This window comes from Syngnathoides biaculeatus, chromosome 3 (assembly GCF_019802595.1).
Source record: "Syngnathoides biaculeatus isolate LvHL_M chromosome 3, ASM1980259v1, whole genome shotgun sequence".
NCBI classification, from domain to species: Eukaryota; Metazoa; Chordata; class Actinopteri; order Syngnathiformes; family Syngnathidae; genus Syngnathoides; species Syngnathoides biaculeatus.
In genome coordinates, this window is record NC_084642.1 from 19,359,181 (window position 1) to 19,372,575 (window position 13,395).

The 13,395-nt window shown below is 39.8% G+C and overlaps 1 protein-coding gene across 1 annotated transcript in view; it reads right to left on the bottom strand.

Annotated features, from left to right (window-relative positions):
* The window catches only part of tent4b (terminal nucleotidyltransferase 4B), a 33,241-nt gene that overhangs the window by 2,942 nt on the left and 16,904 nt on the right, over positions 1 to 13,395 (bottom strand). Inside the window, exons 3-11 of the mRNA XM_061814674.1 lie at positions 12,799 to 12,845; positions 10,714 to 10,834; positions 6,401 to 6,508; positions 6,203 to 6,331; positions 5,290 to 5,503; positions 4,488 to 4,614; positions 2,057 to 2,160; positions 1,580 to 1,782; positions 352 to 498 (exon numbers count right to left, since the gene is read on the bottom strand). Of these exons, the coding sequence (XP_061670658.1) occupies positions 352 to 498; positions 1,580 to 1,782; positions 2,057 to 2,160; positions 4,488 to 4,614; positions 5,290 to 5,503; positions 6,203 to 6,331; positions 6,401 to 6,508; positions 10,714 to 10,834; positions 12,799 to 12,845 (1,200 nt within the window). The remainder of the gene's footprint in view (positions 1 to 351; positions 499 to 1,579; positions 1,783 to 2,056; positions 2,161 to 4,487; positions 4,615 to 5,289; positions 5,504 to 6,202; positions 6,332 to 6,400; positions 6,509 to 10,713; positions 10,835 to 12,798; positions 12,846 to 13,395) is intronic.

Genomic DNA, 13,395 nt, shown 5'->3' on the forward strand with positions numbered 1-13,395 from the left:
TTTTCTTCAGGAAATAATCCACATTCAGTAATTAAACCTCATGGGTGCCAAAAATGGTAAGCAGAACTATAAATGTGTACATTTTGGGCCGTTGGAATGACTTACATTAAGTTTGAGTGACTGTGTAAAAAATGAACTGATTTTAATCAATTGTAGTGAAATGCAGACTCAAAAGAAGAAGGCCAGAGCACAGATGTGAACCCAGAGCCTCTCAACTGTGAGGACATAGTAATCTCTAGGTTACTGTGCCTCCTCTGATTTAACACAGAAAATGGCAGATTAAAACTAAACGCATTAAATTTTTCAGATCTAATGTTGCGTTGTGAAAACTGTAATGTTAGCAAAGCACACCTTTCCTCCTTTGTTGCCCCCAGCTGGGATGCTGTTCATGCGGTTCTGCATTCGGTGATTGGTCACCACGGTTGACTTTTCTCTGTGGGCGGTGGCAGCACGACCCGACTGCTGCTTGGCCGTCTTGCATGGTGTGCCGTCAGAGTCCTGGGGAAGCACAGTATAAGAATGAGAAATCTTGTGTTCAATTATAAATACTGTACCGTGGACTGGCGTCTCAAATTTTCATTTCAGTATACAACTTAAAATGTGAGATCACGAGAAATACTGTATACCAAACAGTTTGAAAAAAAAACCCCAAGATATATTACATTTAGGGGTGTGAAACAATTGAACGGATGATTAAAAATATAAATTTTAATATTAAAACACTTGTGCTGTATCTATGTTTGTGTGGTGCGATAGAGCTGCTCTCTCATTGACTATTGCCGTAGCGTCTTCCTGGCATCCCAACGGCCTAGGAGGACATGATGCTTTTTGTTTCCTTGGACACTCGACTGTCACCGGATAACGCTAGCGCTTTCTAAATGGTTTGACACGCGCTAGCACACATTGGTAAAGTACAATTTTTGGTGAGTTTTTTTACAAGTTTATCCATCGTTATTCACCATCCATCTTTTGTGGAATTAAGTTGTGTGCGTGCAAACATTTATCATATACGTATGTTTTCTCTCAGCTGTCAAGCGTTTGCCTCCTCCTGTCCCCCACCATGCGTTTCGCTTCCCATTCATCCTTCCCTTGCATAGTCACACAATGGCAAAGGTAAATGAACATAATTTTTATGATTCTTTATTATTTGTACATGGAATCCTGTTTTTTGGCAGGGTGGGGTGGGGGGTTGATTTCAGTTGCTGCTGCTGAGGTTAGCCCGACCACTTATTAAATTTAGGGGGTTATTACTTTTACCATGCAAGGCCAGCTAAGTATTTTTTCTTAATAAATGAAATAATTTGAAAACGGCATTTTAAGTTCACTTGGGTTATTGTTGATATTTACATTTGGTTGATGACCTTAAATATTACAGTGGGGAAACTATGCTAGTATATAAGAATTTGTGAAGGGGGCCAATACTATACATTGAATACTTCTTGGTTTCATTTACATTATTTTTCAGGGGCAAATTTCATTAGAAATGTTTGTACATAAGTTCTGAGGGGCCCCTGCTGTAGTTTCTTGAGTAAGGAAATGAACATGAAGTTAAAAAAGAAAAAAGAAAAAAAGGACTGACCCCGTCACTGGAGGACGTGGTGGAGTGCGACAGAGGGGACGAGGACGGCGATGAGTGGAGGGAAGGAGACGGTGAGGACGAGTTGGAAGACGAGGTTTTGATCCTTGTTGGCAGGATCACGACCACGTCTGCATCCTCCTCATCGGGAACGTTGTTGTTGCATTGGTCCAGCTGCTGGGACTCGAACAGGTTCACGTCATTTCCTGTAATAAGCACCAAGGGGATAAATGAGACGGGGTTTCAGGGTTTAGTCGACCCCCTAGAAATTATGCCATATTTTAATCTCGTCATAAAAAGGACTGCTTGTATATAAATTTAAAGTAAAGGGGGTAATGTATTGTTTGCATCTAATGATGTAAATATTGACGTTCAGGACCCTTCTTCCTTCCACTTTTCTGTACGTGGCCCCTCAGAGTGGAAAACGTTTCGACATCTCTGGTTTAGGATGAGCGTAATCATTTGCTTTGGGTGACGTACGGTTGAGCGGCAGGTCCTTCTGGGATGGGATTCCCCAGTTCTTTTGGATCCAATCCCTGTACTCGTCCACCTCTTGAGTCACACGGATGATTCGGCCAAGTATACTGCAAAGAAGAAACAGTTTTCACACAGCTCAATGCCAAGAATAAGCTTGCGAAATGGAATGGAACGCATTTCAAATGTCATTACACGACATGCAAGGAGTAAGATTGGATGTAAATAAACAGCAGAGGTACCAGTTCTTAAGAAGGGTTGTTGGACACTTTTCCACTCTGGAGTTGCCCATACTGAAAGGCACTGGGCAGGTGTGGGTACACTTATTGCCCCATGGCTCGGCGCCTGTATGTTGGGGTTTACCCTGGTGGACGAGAGGGCATCCACCTTCCACCTTTGGGAAGGGTGCTGGGTGCTGACTGTTCTTTGTGCCTATGCACCAAACAGCAGTTAAGAATACCCACCGTTTTTGAAGTCCTTGGTTGGGGTGCTGGAAAGTGCTCCTAGTGGGGACTCAATTGTTCTGCTCAGAGACTTCAATGCTCACGTGGGCAATGACAGGGAGACCTGGAAGGGCGTTATTGGGAGGAACGGCCACCCCGATTTAAAACCCAAGTGGTTTTCTGTTCTTTGACATCTCTGCTCACCACAAGATTGTCCATAAACACCATGTTCAAGCATAAGCGTATCCATACGTACACTTGGCACCAGAGACACCCTAGGTCGCCGTTCAATGATTAACTTTGTGATTGTTTCATTGGACTACCGACCATGTCTTGGACACATGGGTAAAGAGAGGGGCTGACTGAGTTGGCTCCTATGGTGGTGGAAGATACCGGTCCGACCTGGCAGGCCCAAATGTATTGTGAGGGTCTGGTGGGAACGTCTGGCTGAATCAATTGTCAGGAGTTTCAACTCCCACCACTGGCAAAACTTCGCCCACAATGTGAGGGAGCTAGGGACATTGAGTCTTGTTCCGGACCTTTTTTGCCAAGGCGGCTGACCGGAGCTATGGCGGAAGGGGGGTGCCTATCATGGCGGCAATTCCCGAACCCGTTGGTGGACACCAACAGTGAGGGATGCCAAAAAGGCAAAGGATGTGTCCTATCGGGCGTTTTTGCCCTGTGACACTCCTGAGGCACTTACGGGTATCAGCTGGCCTAGCAGAATGCACCTTTGGTCGTCACTGAGGCAAAAACTCGGGTGTGGGAGGAGTTTGGTGAGGCCATGGAAAATGACTTCTGGACAGCTTTGAAGAAATTCTGGTCCAACATTCAGGATCTCGGGAGAGGGAAGCAGTGCACCATCAACACTGTGTATAGTGGGAATTGGGCGCTGCTGACATCGACTTGGGATAGTCGGTGGGAAGAATACATCAAAGACCTCCTAAATTTTACTGACGCACCCATGAGGAAGCAGTTTGTTCCGCGAGTATAGGGTACCGAACCCCCTGATACGGACTGAACGGTCCCTGTAAGACCAGTGTCAGAGTTTGGTCTGAATTGCCAGCACTAAGTCGTACTTGTGAGTGAGAGTTGGATCGTAAAGCATGCCCTTTGTCGCCAATTCTGTTCATAATTTTTATGGACAGAATTTCTAGGTCCAGGTGTAGCGTAGACGACGGGTCCAGTTTGGTGGCCTTGGTATTGGAACTCTACTTTTTGCAGATGACTTGGTTCTCTTGGCTTCATCAAGCCGTGATCTCCATCTCTCACTGGAGCAGCTCGCAGTCCCATATCCCATGTCCCACTGGGAGGGCACCCTACAGATACCCCAGGACACGCTTTTTCTTTTGGCTTGCTTGGTTTAGGATCCCCTCAGAAGAGCTAAAATAATTGGCTGTGGAGTGGGAGGTCAGGGTTTCCCTGCTGAAGTTACTGCCCCCGTGACCTGACCTTGGATAAGCTAAAGAAATGGCTGGATGGTCTACGTGTATACAACAGTCAGTGTATCAGATAACTATGTTAAGACTGTTGTTTTTTTGTCCTGACAGAAACCGTAAGCCATTTTTCTCCAACTAAATGGAGTAGGGTGACTATAGAGAAAAACAAATAGCCTACATGTTCATTTGAATGGGGATAGTTGCCATATACAAGCTTGCAGTACTATTTGAGAAAATGCATGCTTCCATAGGTGCTGCTCTTTTGGTTAGCAACTAGGTTTGCATTCAGAATAAGCAATTAACCATTTGTCCATGTGAACCTTATTGCAAGCAGTTCTTGTTTTCTGAGGGAAAAAGGAAGGTGGTTATTTGTTTTATGTGGACAGTGTACAGGACAACTAACTGGGACAGTCAGCATATGAGAAACGATGGTAATTTAAAATTATTTTTTATTGATTTCTCAAGTAAGTTTTTTTTAATGGCCATCTATGATGATATCAAACCTGAAGATTAAAAAAAACTCAATATTTAGCATTAACAATGAGACCCACTTACCTCTCTGTGTCGTTGTTGGGGTAGAATTTGGCGATGGGAGACACGGCATGACTGAGCACTACATAGGCGTAGTCAAACGCCTGCTTCACCTGCATTGCACCATACGAGCTGCGGCCGACGTCATTGTCTGCGAGACAGCACCATTTTAATTGAGAAGATGGGCCGCTGCAGCCAAGTGGAGACTGTGGCGTGAAATACTGCTGCATCCACAACTAAGATCGTAAATCCATTATGTTAGGATGTACACATACTTTTATAATAGGTAACCATGTTTTCTCAATGACGCTATAACTTTATTTGAGACTGACATGAATTGGCCAAATTACTTGTAGTCACATTTATAAGGTTTAGTGCCTTTCCTTTAGAATGTATTAATTTCATTGTTCCATAAAGCTGGTGTAACTTCTCTAAAATGTCTGGCTTTCTTGATAGCAGCAAGCTAGTTTGTCTTATCGAAATACATTCCCAAGCAGCGACAACAGCTGGCTGGGTAACTGGTGGTCTGGTCTTTATTATGGAAATTTCCTGACTCTGACTGAGGGTCGTTTTAAACTGTTTTTTGGGCATTTCCGCTTCAGAGAGAATGGGCAGAAAGAGGACAGGTGGCCATTTCCCCTTGCTCTCTTGCTTCTTTCTCCCTATTCCATCTTCTTTCTCCCTAATGCCCTCTGTTTCTTTTTAAATATCATGTAAATAGCTGTTTCGATTAAAAAAAACAACAACAAAGACAACAGCAAGAAAAATAGCACAATGGAGACTGGAGTACCAGCATGTTGATAAAAAAATGAAAATAAATTCCCACCTGGCTGCAGCGGGTCCTCGATGTAGAGCATGGAGGGCCTGTAACCGTCCATCATATTTTTCTGAACCTCGTCTTTGGCCACGTAGCAGCCACCGTCTTTTATCCGGATCCCTGTTTTCAAGTAGTTAAAATGCCGCCCGTAGAGCTCAAAGAACTCAATGAGCAGCACCCCAAAGTTGATGTTGGGGCTGCACACGTCCTCCCTGTAGTGGAGCTAGTGAAGGGAAAACAAGAAAAAAAGAAGTCCAGATTTCCAAACGATAGTCCTTGTGGATTAGCACAGTGGCTCTCAAAATGATGCAGAAGTCCGTGAGCCACGATTTAGAGATCTGCACCAAAAGGAAAAACTAACCCAATTCCTTTTCCCTACCTTAGCTTTGAGCCAATTAAAAGCTCTCGGGGACGATTGTGATCAGATAAATTTGACATTTGTGCATTCCTACTGAAGTTTACTTCTCTTATACTCTCATGTAGAGTTGTACAGGCAAGGTAAAATACTTTCGGATTAAAAGCATATACCTCAGCTCATATGAATAAATCAGTTTTTGTAAAACGTATGAATGGTATGTCAGTATGTCTGCCAATGTTTCCACAGGGTTTCTTGTTTTATGGAACATAATTTGTAATTATTTATTCTAGACAGAATTTAATGAGATTTACTTTTTTATCAACAAATACAGAATATTTGAAAAAAGAACCCCAATAAATGTACCGATGAAAGTTTATTCCCCGTTTGCTTGTTGTGATTGTACGTGATGGTGTATAGTTTTTGGTTCCCTTAATTGCCTAAACAGGTACAGTTAAAAACATCAAAATCAATAGTATCGCCTTCATTTCTTCCTTGGAAAATTTCATCCCTTTAGCCCAAAAAGTTCAAGAAAACCTGGATAGGCCTGACGGAATATCAACCCACCTGCAGGAAGCTGACAGCCATGAGGAAGAGGCTATAGGAGCCAATTCCTCCAGTGAAAACCTCGTTGAGGTCCCTCTGTAGAAGGAATTGCTTGAGCACCAGGACCAGGTAAGGCAGCACGGGGTATTTCTGGACACAAGGAATAGGACATTGACATTTTAGTGGCATCAAAGAACAGGGCTCTGAAAGCGACAGTACCTCTTTGAATTCCTTGATGAGGCACGCTGCTTTGATGCCGCTCTTCACATTGAAGCTGATGTCCACCTTGACCTCTGTGTAGGAGTCTGTCAGTTTGATGATGGGCACCTGGAAAGACACCATGCCAATGACAATAATAATAAGAACATTCATTTAATAATAATAATAACCCACTGTCACGATGTTGGTTTCAACTTTAGGGCCTTCATTCAATGATTCACAAAATATGAGTGCCACCAGTTTTGTTATTCCATATTAACCCCTAAGGGAATCGTTTTGTGATCTTATTGATGTTACATTGGAGAACATTTACATATTTTATTTAAATGTATTGAATCAGATTTGGTGACAGGTTGGTGCAACTGGTTAGAGCGTTCTGAGGACCCGGGTTCAATCCTGGCCCTGCCTTTGTGGAGTTTACATGTTCTCCCCGTGCCTGCGTGGGTTTTCTCTGGCCACTCCGGTTCCCTCCCACATCCAAAAACATGCAGTGATTTTAGACTCAAAATTACCCCTAGGTATGATTTTGAGTGTCTGTCTCTAGGTGGCCTGCGAGTGGCTTGCAACCAGTCCATGGTGTACCCTGCCTCCTGCCCAATGATAGCTGGGATAAACTCCGGCACTCACGCAACCCTTGTGAGGATAAGCGGCTCAAAAATTGTATGGATGAAGCAGATTTTTGTGGGGTAAAGATTTGGGTTTTATTTATATCACCCAGCTGCGTTATATGCAGTATGTTCAATTTTACATGCTGGCACAATCTCCCCTTTATTGGTGCTCTAATTCTACTCAATTAATCTTTATATACTTAAAATATATTTTTTTAAAAACACAGCAAAACAAATCTTAATGAAAATTAATTGTGAGCACAATTGTTGAATAGAAATGGGATATAATGGAAACCACACACAAGTACAAAAAAGAATGTTTCCTGTGTACATCAGGCAAATACCTGAGGAAATGTTCTTTAAACCCCTGAAATGCTACAGTGACAAATCACTGGCCCCATCCTCATATGCTTATATTTTTGCATAGTTTCCACACTTTAATCTTTAGGATTATCAAAAAATTTAAATAGAAAAATATAACCCAAGTAAACCAAAAAATGTTTTTAAATGAAGATTTCATGTGTTGAGAAAAAAAAAACTTTTTCATTTAGCTAGGGGTGTGTGAAAAGGACAATTTTACTGTGTTGATTTTTCGTTGATTTTTTTTTTAACGTGATGCCACAGCAGAAGGGTACCAGTTCGGTTTTCACTCAAGGAAAAAAGACTGGAAGGAGTCACCTTCCTATTCTGTTGCCATTATGTTTGTCATATTTTAAAAGGGTAAGTAGTTTAATTTACTTTTATTTCATAGTACTTATTTTACAGTTTTACAGCTGTAAGCTTCTTAACACCTGCATGATAATTAGGGGGTTTAAAATATAATATAAAACGTCACCTGTACAGTTAATAAATGGTTTATGAAGGAAGACTGTTTATACTTTAATTTTCTATATGAAAAATTTGAACAACAATGATAAATTCTTCGTTTGATACACAGTTATGAAATAAATGTGCTAAATGACCTTTAATAATGTTATTATAATTAATATTTTCATTAGGATTAACAATGTGAAAACTGATCATTTTAATTTCTCAGTTAATAAATGGTTTATGAAGGAACACCATGTTTATACTTTAATTTCCTACATGAAAAATTCAAACAACAATGATAAATTCTTCGTTTGATACACAGTTACGAAATAAATGTGCTAAATGACGTTTAATAATGTTATTATAATTGATATTTTCATTATGATTAACAATGTGAAAACACTGATCATTTTAATTTCTCACAATAATTATAAAGAAAAAGATTTAGCAAGGTATGAAAGAAAAGCATCAAGGTGCAATGCTCCATCACTGGTGAGCTATTTTTAAGGTGGAATTGCTACTCATGTGCTCCTAAGTGATAATGTCCTATTTACAGTATATGTACTATTTGACATCTAAATCAAAAAATTGTATTAATTGTTTTTCTTATTAAATTATTATTATATATTTATATTATATAATATATAATGTATATATTACATCTATATATTATTATTATTAAATTATTATGTGGTTTTTTTTATAATGAGAAAATACACAAGGTACTTTTATTGTCAATATGCATAATAGTGTTGAAATTATGATATTCAAGGGACAGGAGTGCTCCAAAAAAACTGTACCAACAACCAATATAAAAGCTAAACATAGCGTACCCAGAATAAAAAGCATTAATTCAATGTGCAATGTGAGGTATACAACATAAGAAAGGTCGGAGAACCAAGGCAAGTTAAATGTTTATAAATTAGATGACAAAACCACAATTCTGCTAATGTGTCCCACCCAGACAAGAAGAAGACAAGAATAAACTAAAGCAAAAACACTGGTCACGAATGCTAACTTTACTCCACTGTTGACAAAGGACTTGGAAAATATAGAAATGCCATAATCTACAACTGTGCACGAAAGCAACACAATCCAGAGTGCAATTGACCCCTCCGTACAGAGCACTTAACCACGCCTCCTGAAGTTACGTCACCCCACGTGTGCTAACCTCAGACAAACAATTTGCAAAAATGGCGGCGCAGGAAGAAAAGACTAGAGAGAAACTGTCCGATTTACCAGCTGATTTTTCACTCGCATTCTTAGCTAACAGTGAAATATCGTTGAAAAGCAGACAGCAGGGCTTCAAGTATTTCAGCGAGGGGTATTTACATGCATATCGACGGAGAAACCATTGATATTAGCGCAAGATCTTTCCGGAGTCAGAGGAAGACTGAAAAGCCACATAATATAATATATTATAACCCAAAGACGAATTCGTCATTGAGAGTTTCCTATTTTCGTGTTACCTATCACACTTGTGTGCAGAATCTGTATATGTATCTGTATAGCCGTTTGTGAACTGCTGTATGAAGGAAAAGAAGGCGAGGCTTGATTTAAGAGTTGTTTCTCTCATTTTCTTTGTGTAACGTCACGCGCTCCCCTCAATAATTATTCTTGAATTAGTGCCGAACCTACGTAAGTCCCGACCGAGTACGACAATCACTACTTTAGTGTCCTCAAACATCCTTCCTTAAGTCTTGGTGTCTCGGTGCACGTCGAAGGCTTTTAGGACTGCTAGTCCGGTTTAGCTTCGCTCACCGGCAACAAAGACGCGTTTGTGCAGTCAGATCATCGCAAAGTATCGCTCAACACAGATCAAGTGTGTCAATCATTCACACGTAGCTATGTTATGCAAGCGAAGAACTGCTAATTCATTTATGAGACATGTATTGAAATTCAAATATAGGGCATACCTTCGTGCAAACATAGTCCGGTTTACCGTAGCTCTGTAGCCGCCGAACAGAGACACTTTTGTGCAGTCAGATCATCGCAAAATATCGCTCAACACAGATCAAGTGTGTCAATCATTCACACGTAGGTATATTATGCAAGCGAAGAACTGCTAATTCATTTATATGAGACATGTATTGAAAATCAAATATAGGGCTTACCTTGGTGCAAACATATCTGTTGTGTTTGATTTTAGATGGATTTAGTTGATCAAACGATCTTCCACAAAGTTTGATCCATGGAAGACATTTTTTGTACTCGGTCTTCTGTTCCGGTTGATATTAGATGGATTCAGTTGATGATGCGGTCTTCCACAAAGTTTGATCCATCGAAGACATTTTTCGTACTGGGTCTTCAGTTTTGGAAAGGGTACGAATTGAACTCCACCAACTAGCCTTTCAGGATACCTGTCGTCACTATTCTAAAGTCCGTGACTACATCTCTTAACCATATCTATTGTTAAAGAACCCAAATACGCGATAAAACACTAACAAAGGCTATACTGGACCATGCAACGTTGTCTGAGGGAACTGCGGGTGCAAAAAAAGGGGCGCGGTTTATGCAGATCTCTGGCCTCTGATTGGTCAGCGACGCAGATGACGCAATTTCTACGGAGGGGTTAATTGGACTGGGACATCATTCCTGGAAGTTTGTCCGTCATCTTCCTGTGACGGACTGATGGTCTTCTTCTTTTTCTTTCGGCTTGCTGTCACAGCGTGTCATCTTTTTCCATCTAGGTCTATCTCGTGCATCCTCCTAACACCCACTGTCCTCATGTCCTCAGTCACAACATCCATCAACCTTTTCTTTGGTCTTCCTCTCGCTCTTTTGCCTGGCAGCTCCATCCTCAGCACCGTTCTACCAATATCCTCACTCTCTTGCCTCTGATGGTCATTTATAAAAAAAGAAGAGAATGTCTATTGCAAGTGCATGCACGCTCACCGTGGCTTTGTCCAGAACCTTGATGGAATTCTTGTCAGCCACATTCCTTTTCCGGAGAGCCTCTTCCAGTGTCCACAGGGGGAGTGTTTCCCACTTTCCAAATACCACCAAGTCAATGTCACTGGGGAGAACACAGATCGACAATACCTTAACTACTACAAATCATGGATCATGATAGACCAGAATCTCATAAGACATCATCATTAACTTAAGTCTGTTTTTCCTTTTTGTTTGGATTTGCTCATGCCAGAAACAAAAGGTGCCGGTGACTGAAAAAGAGGAAAAATGTGATCATGGCGACAAGGTATGGTACAATCGATCATTTTACACTTAAGATGATGTGAGTCACAGGATGCACATGTCTGGAAATAATGACTCGGAGCCCTGGAACAATCATCACAGAGTACTGTAGATAGAGTTATCCTCCGCTATATGACTGTTGCTCCTTCAGGGCCCTGTTATTTTACAGATTTTTATTTGTACAATATTTATGTTATCCATTGCTCTTGCTTGCTCACTCTCAACATATTAAGTTTCAGCACAACATCATAATTTTTTTTAGGAAATTTGCCCAAACACTATCATAATAAATGATCGTTGATTTGGAGTTTTATGCCATATTGAGCAGAATAATTCAAGTACAAAAGTTTTAAGAACAATGAACTTTAAATACTAAAGAACACTGAACAATAGCCTGCAATGTATAATAAATCAAATATCAAATAAAAAATAACTAATTTTGTTGAAAAAAAATTGCACTTAAATATTAAATTCCAATGAAATATGAAATATTTGGCACAGAGGTATAGAGTCATTAACCCACTAAAGAAGCCAAAAAGTATTAAAGCCTAACAAATATGAATGATGAAAAAAAAAAACAACAACCATAAATGTACCATATTTTCCAACACCAAGAACAGACATGTCATTTCAAATTTAAATGCTGAACATTTTAAAATTAAAATAGAATAGAGGCAACAACAGGCTGAACGGTACGCTTATATTACATGACACAACTGAGAACGTGCCTGGGATGTTAACATAAAATAACGATATAACAAACTATAGCATAAATAACATGCTAAGCATTCTACCAAAACCATCCGTGTCACTCCAAATATCCGGTAACTAAAATCCAATGAAATCTTCATTCTCTGTGTCACTTTTTATCAACTCTGCTATCTCCGCAGGACGATTACTTAGACAAGCACATTATTATTTGTAATAAAGCTGGAATTAAAAAAAATAAAAATAAATGCAACAACACCAGGTGGAATAAATACATCAGGCTCATGCACAACATCGTGGAGCAAAAATATTAATATTATCGATCGATTGGAACACTAATTGCCATTTCAGACTTACATTTGTCAAGTAATAGTGTCTTAAAGACTCCACACTTTATTTTACCCAACAGACTGTTTCGATAGGTCGGTAGGTGCTGATATTTTGGTTAGCAGCAAAGTCCAAATGACCTCAGCAGTAAATCCTCTAATGCCCATGTGTGAACTATAGACACCATGAACCCAGACAAGTTGAGACACATAAGAAAAAGGATGACATGTCTTTGTTAACATCAAAAAATTGTACAATATTCATGGATTTAAATGCAGGAAAACAACTAAGGTTAAGAGCTTGCTAGTTGTTAGTTGTTTTATATTTTTGTTACATTCTGTGTACAGTATGATGGGTTAGACCTTTATTTGGAAAAATATGCTTTTTTGGTATACTGTAGCGCCATTATTGATGAGTGAAAACCCAAATTTTAAGTGTTATTAAGGAAATAAACCCAGAAATATCTAGCGGATTTAAATCAGACCACATACAATATGACACCATACACCTGAGAGAATGCTTGATTAGCTCTGTAGGTGTTGGTGTTGTAGTTAGCAATAAATTTCAAAGGGGCTCATCTTTACCGTACAATATGGTTTATGGATATAAACGGGAATAGAGACAATTTTGAGGAAATACTGCAATCCGACCAAGGGTATTTTAGTATGACCAAATTTTCAAATATTACTTGAAAAAGAAAAAGTCCTGCACAATCAATAAAAATCCAGTGATACAATGTGGGTGACTCACCTTGTTGGCAAATACAGGCCCGTGCTGAAGCTTCCAAATACCTGCACCTGGAAAGAAAAGACATTATTGCACCATATGTATCACAACAGATGCAAATTTGCAAACACAGCAAAGCATCAGGAACACAAATGGTTGGTCAATTACATGCAAACACTTGTTGGCAAGACATGACAGCTAGAAAATGTAAACCTGTTTACTTACCCACAATTGCTGCGGGGTAAATTTGCTGTTCTCCAAGTTCTCCAGCACCCCGCAGGCATGGTGCAAACTTTTTTTTTTTTTTACATGACAGGTACATCTCAATAAATGTGTATTAAAAATCTTCATGTATTTCTGTAGTTTAATTCAAAGACTAATACAGATTCAGTCCACAGAGTAACTCTTTTATAATTTTACTTAGAGCTAACAAAAACCCACATTGAAACATCTCCCAAAAATAAGAACCATCATCTTCTTCTTTTCCTTTCAGCTTGCCCCGTTAGAGGTCCCCACAGTGCATCATCTTTTTCCATGTATATCTATCTCCTATACCTTCCTCTCTAACACCTACTATCTGTCTTCCCTCACAATTTCCAACAACCTTCTCTTTGGTCCTCC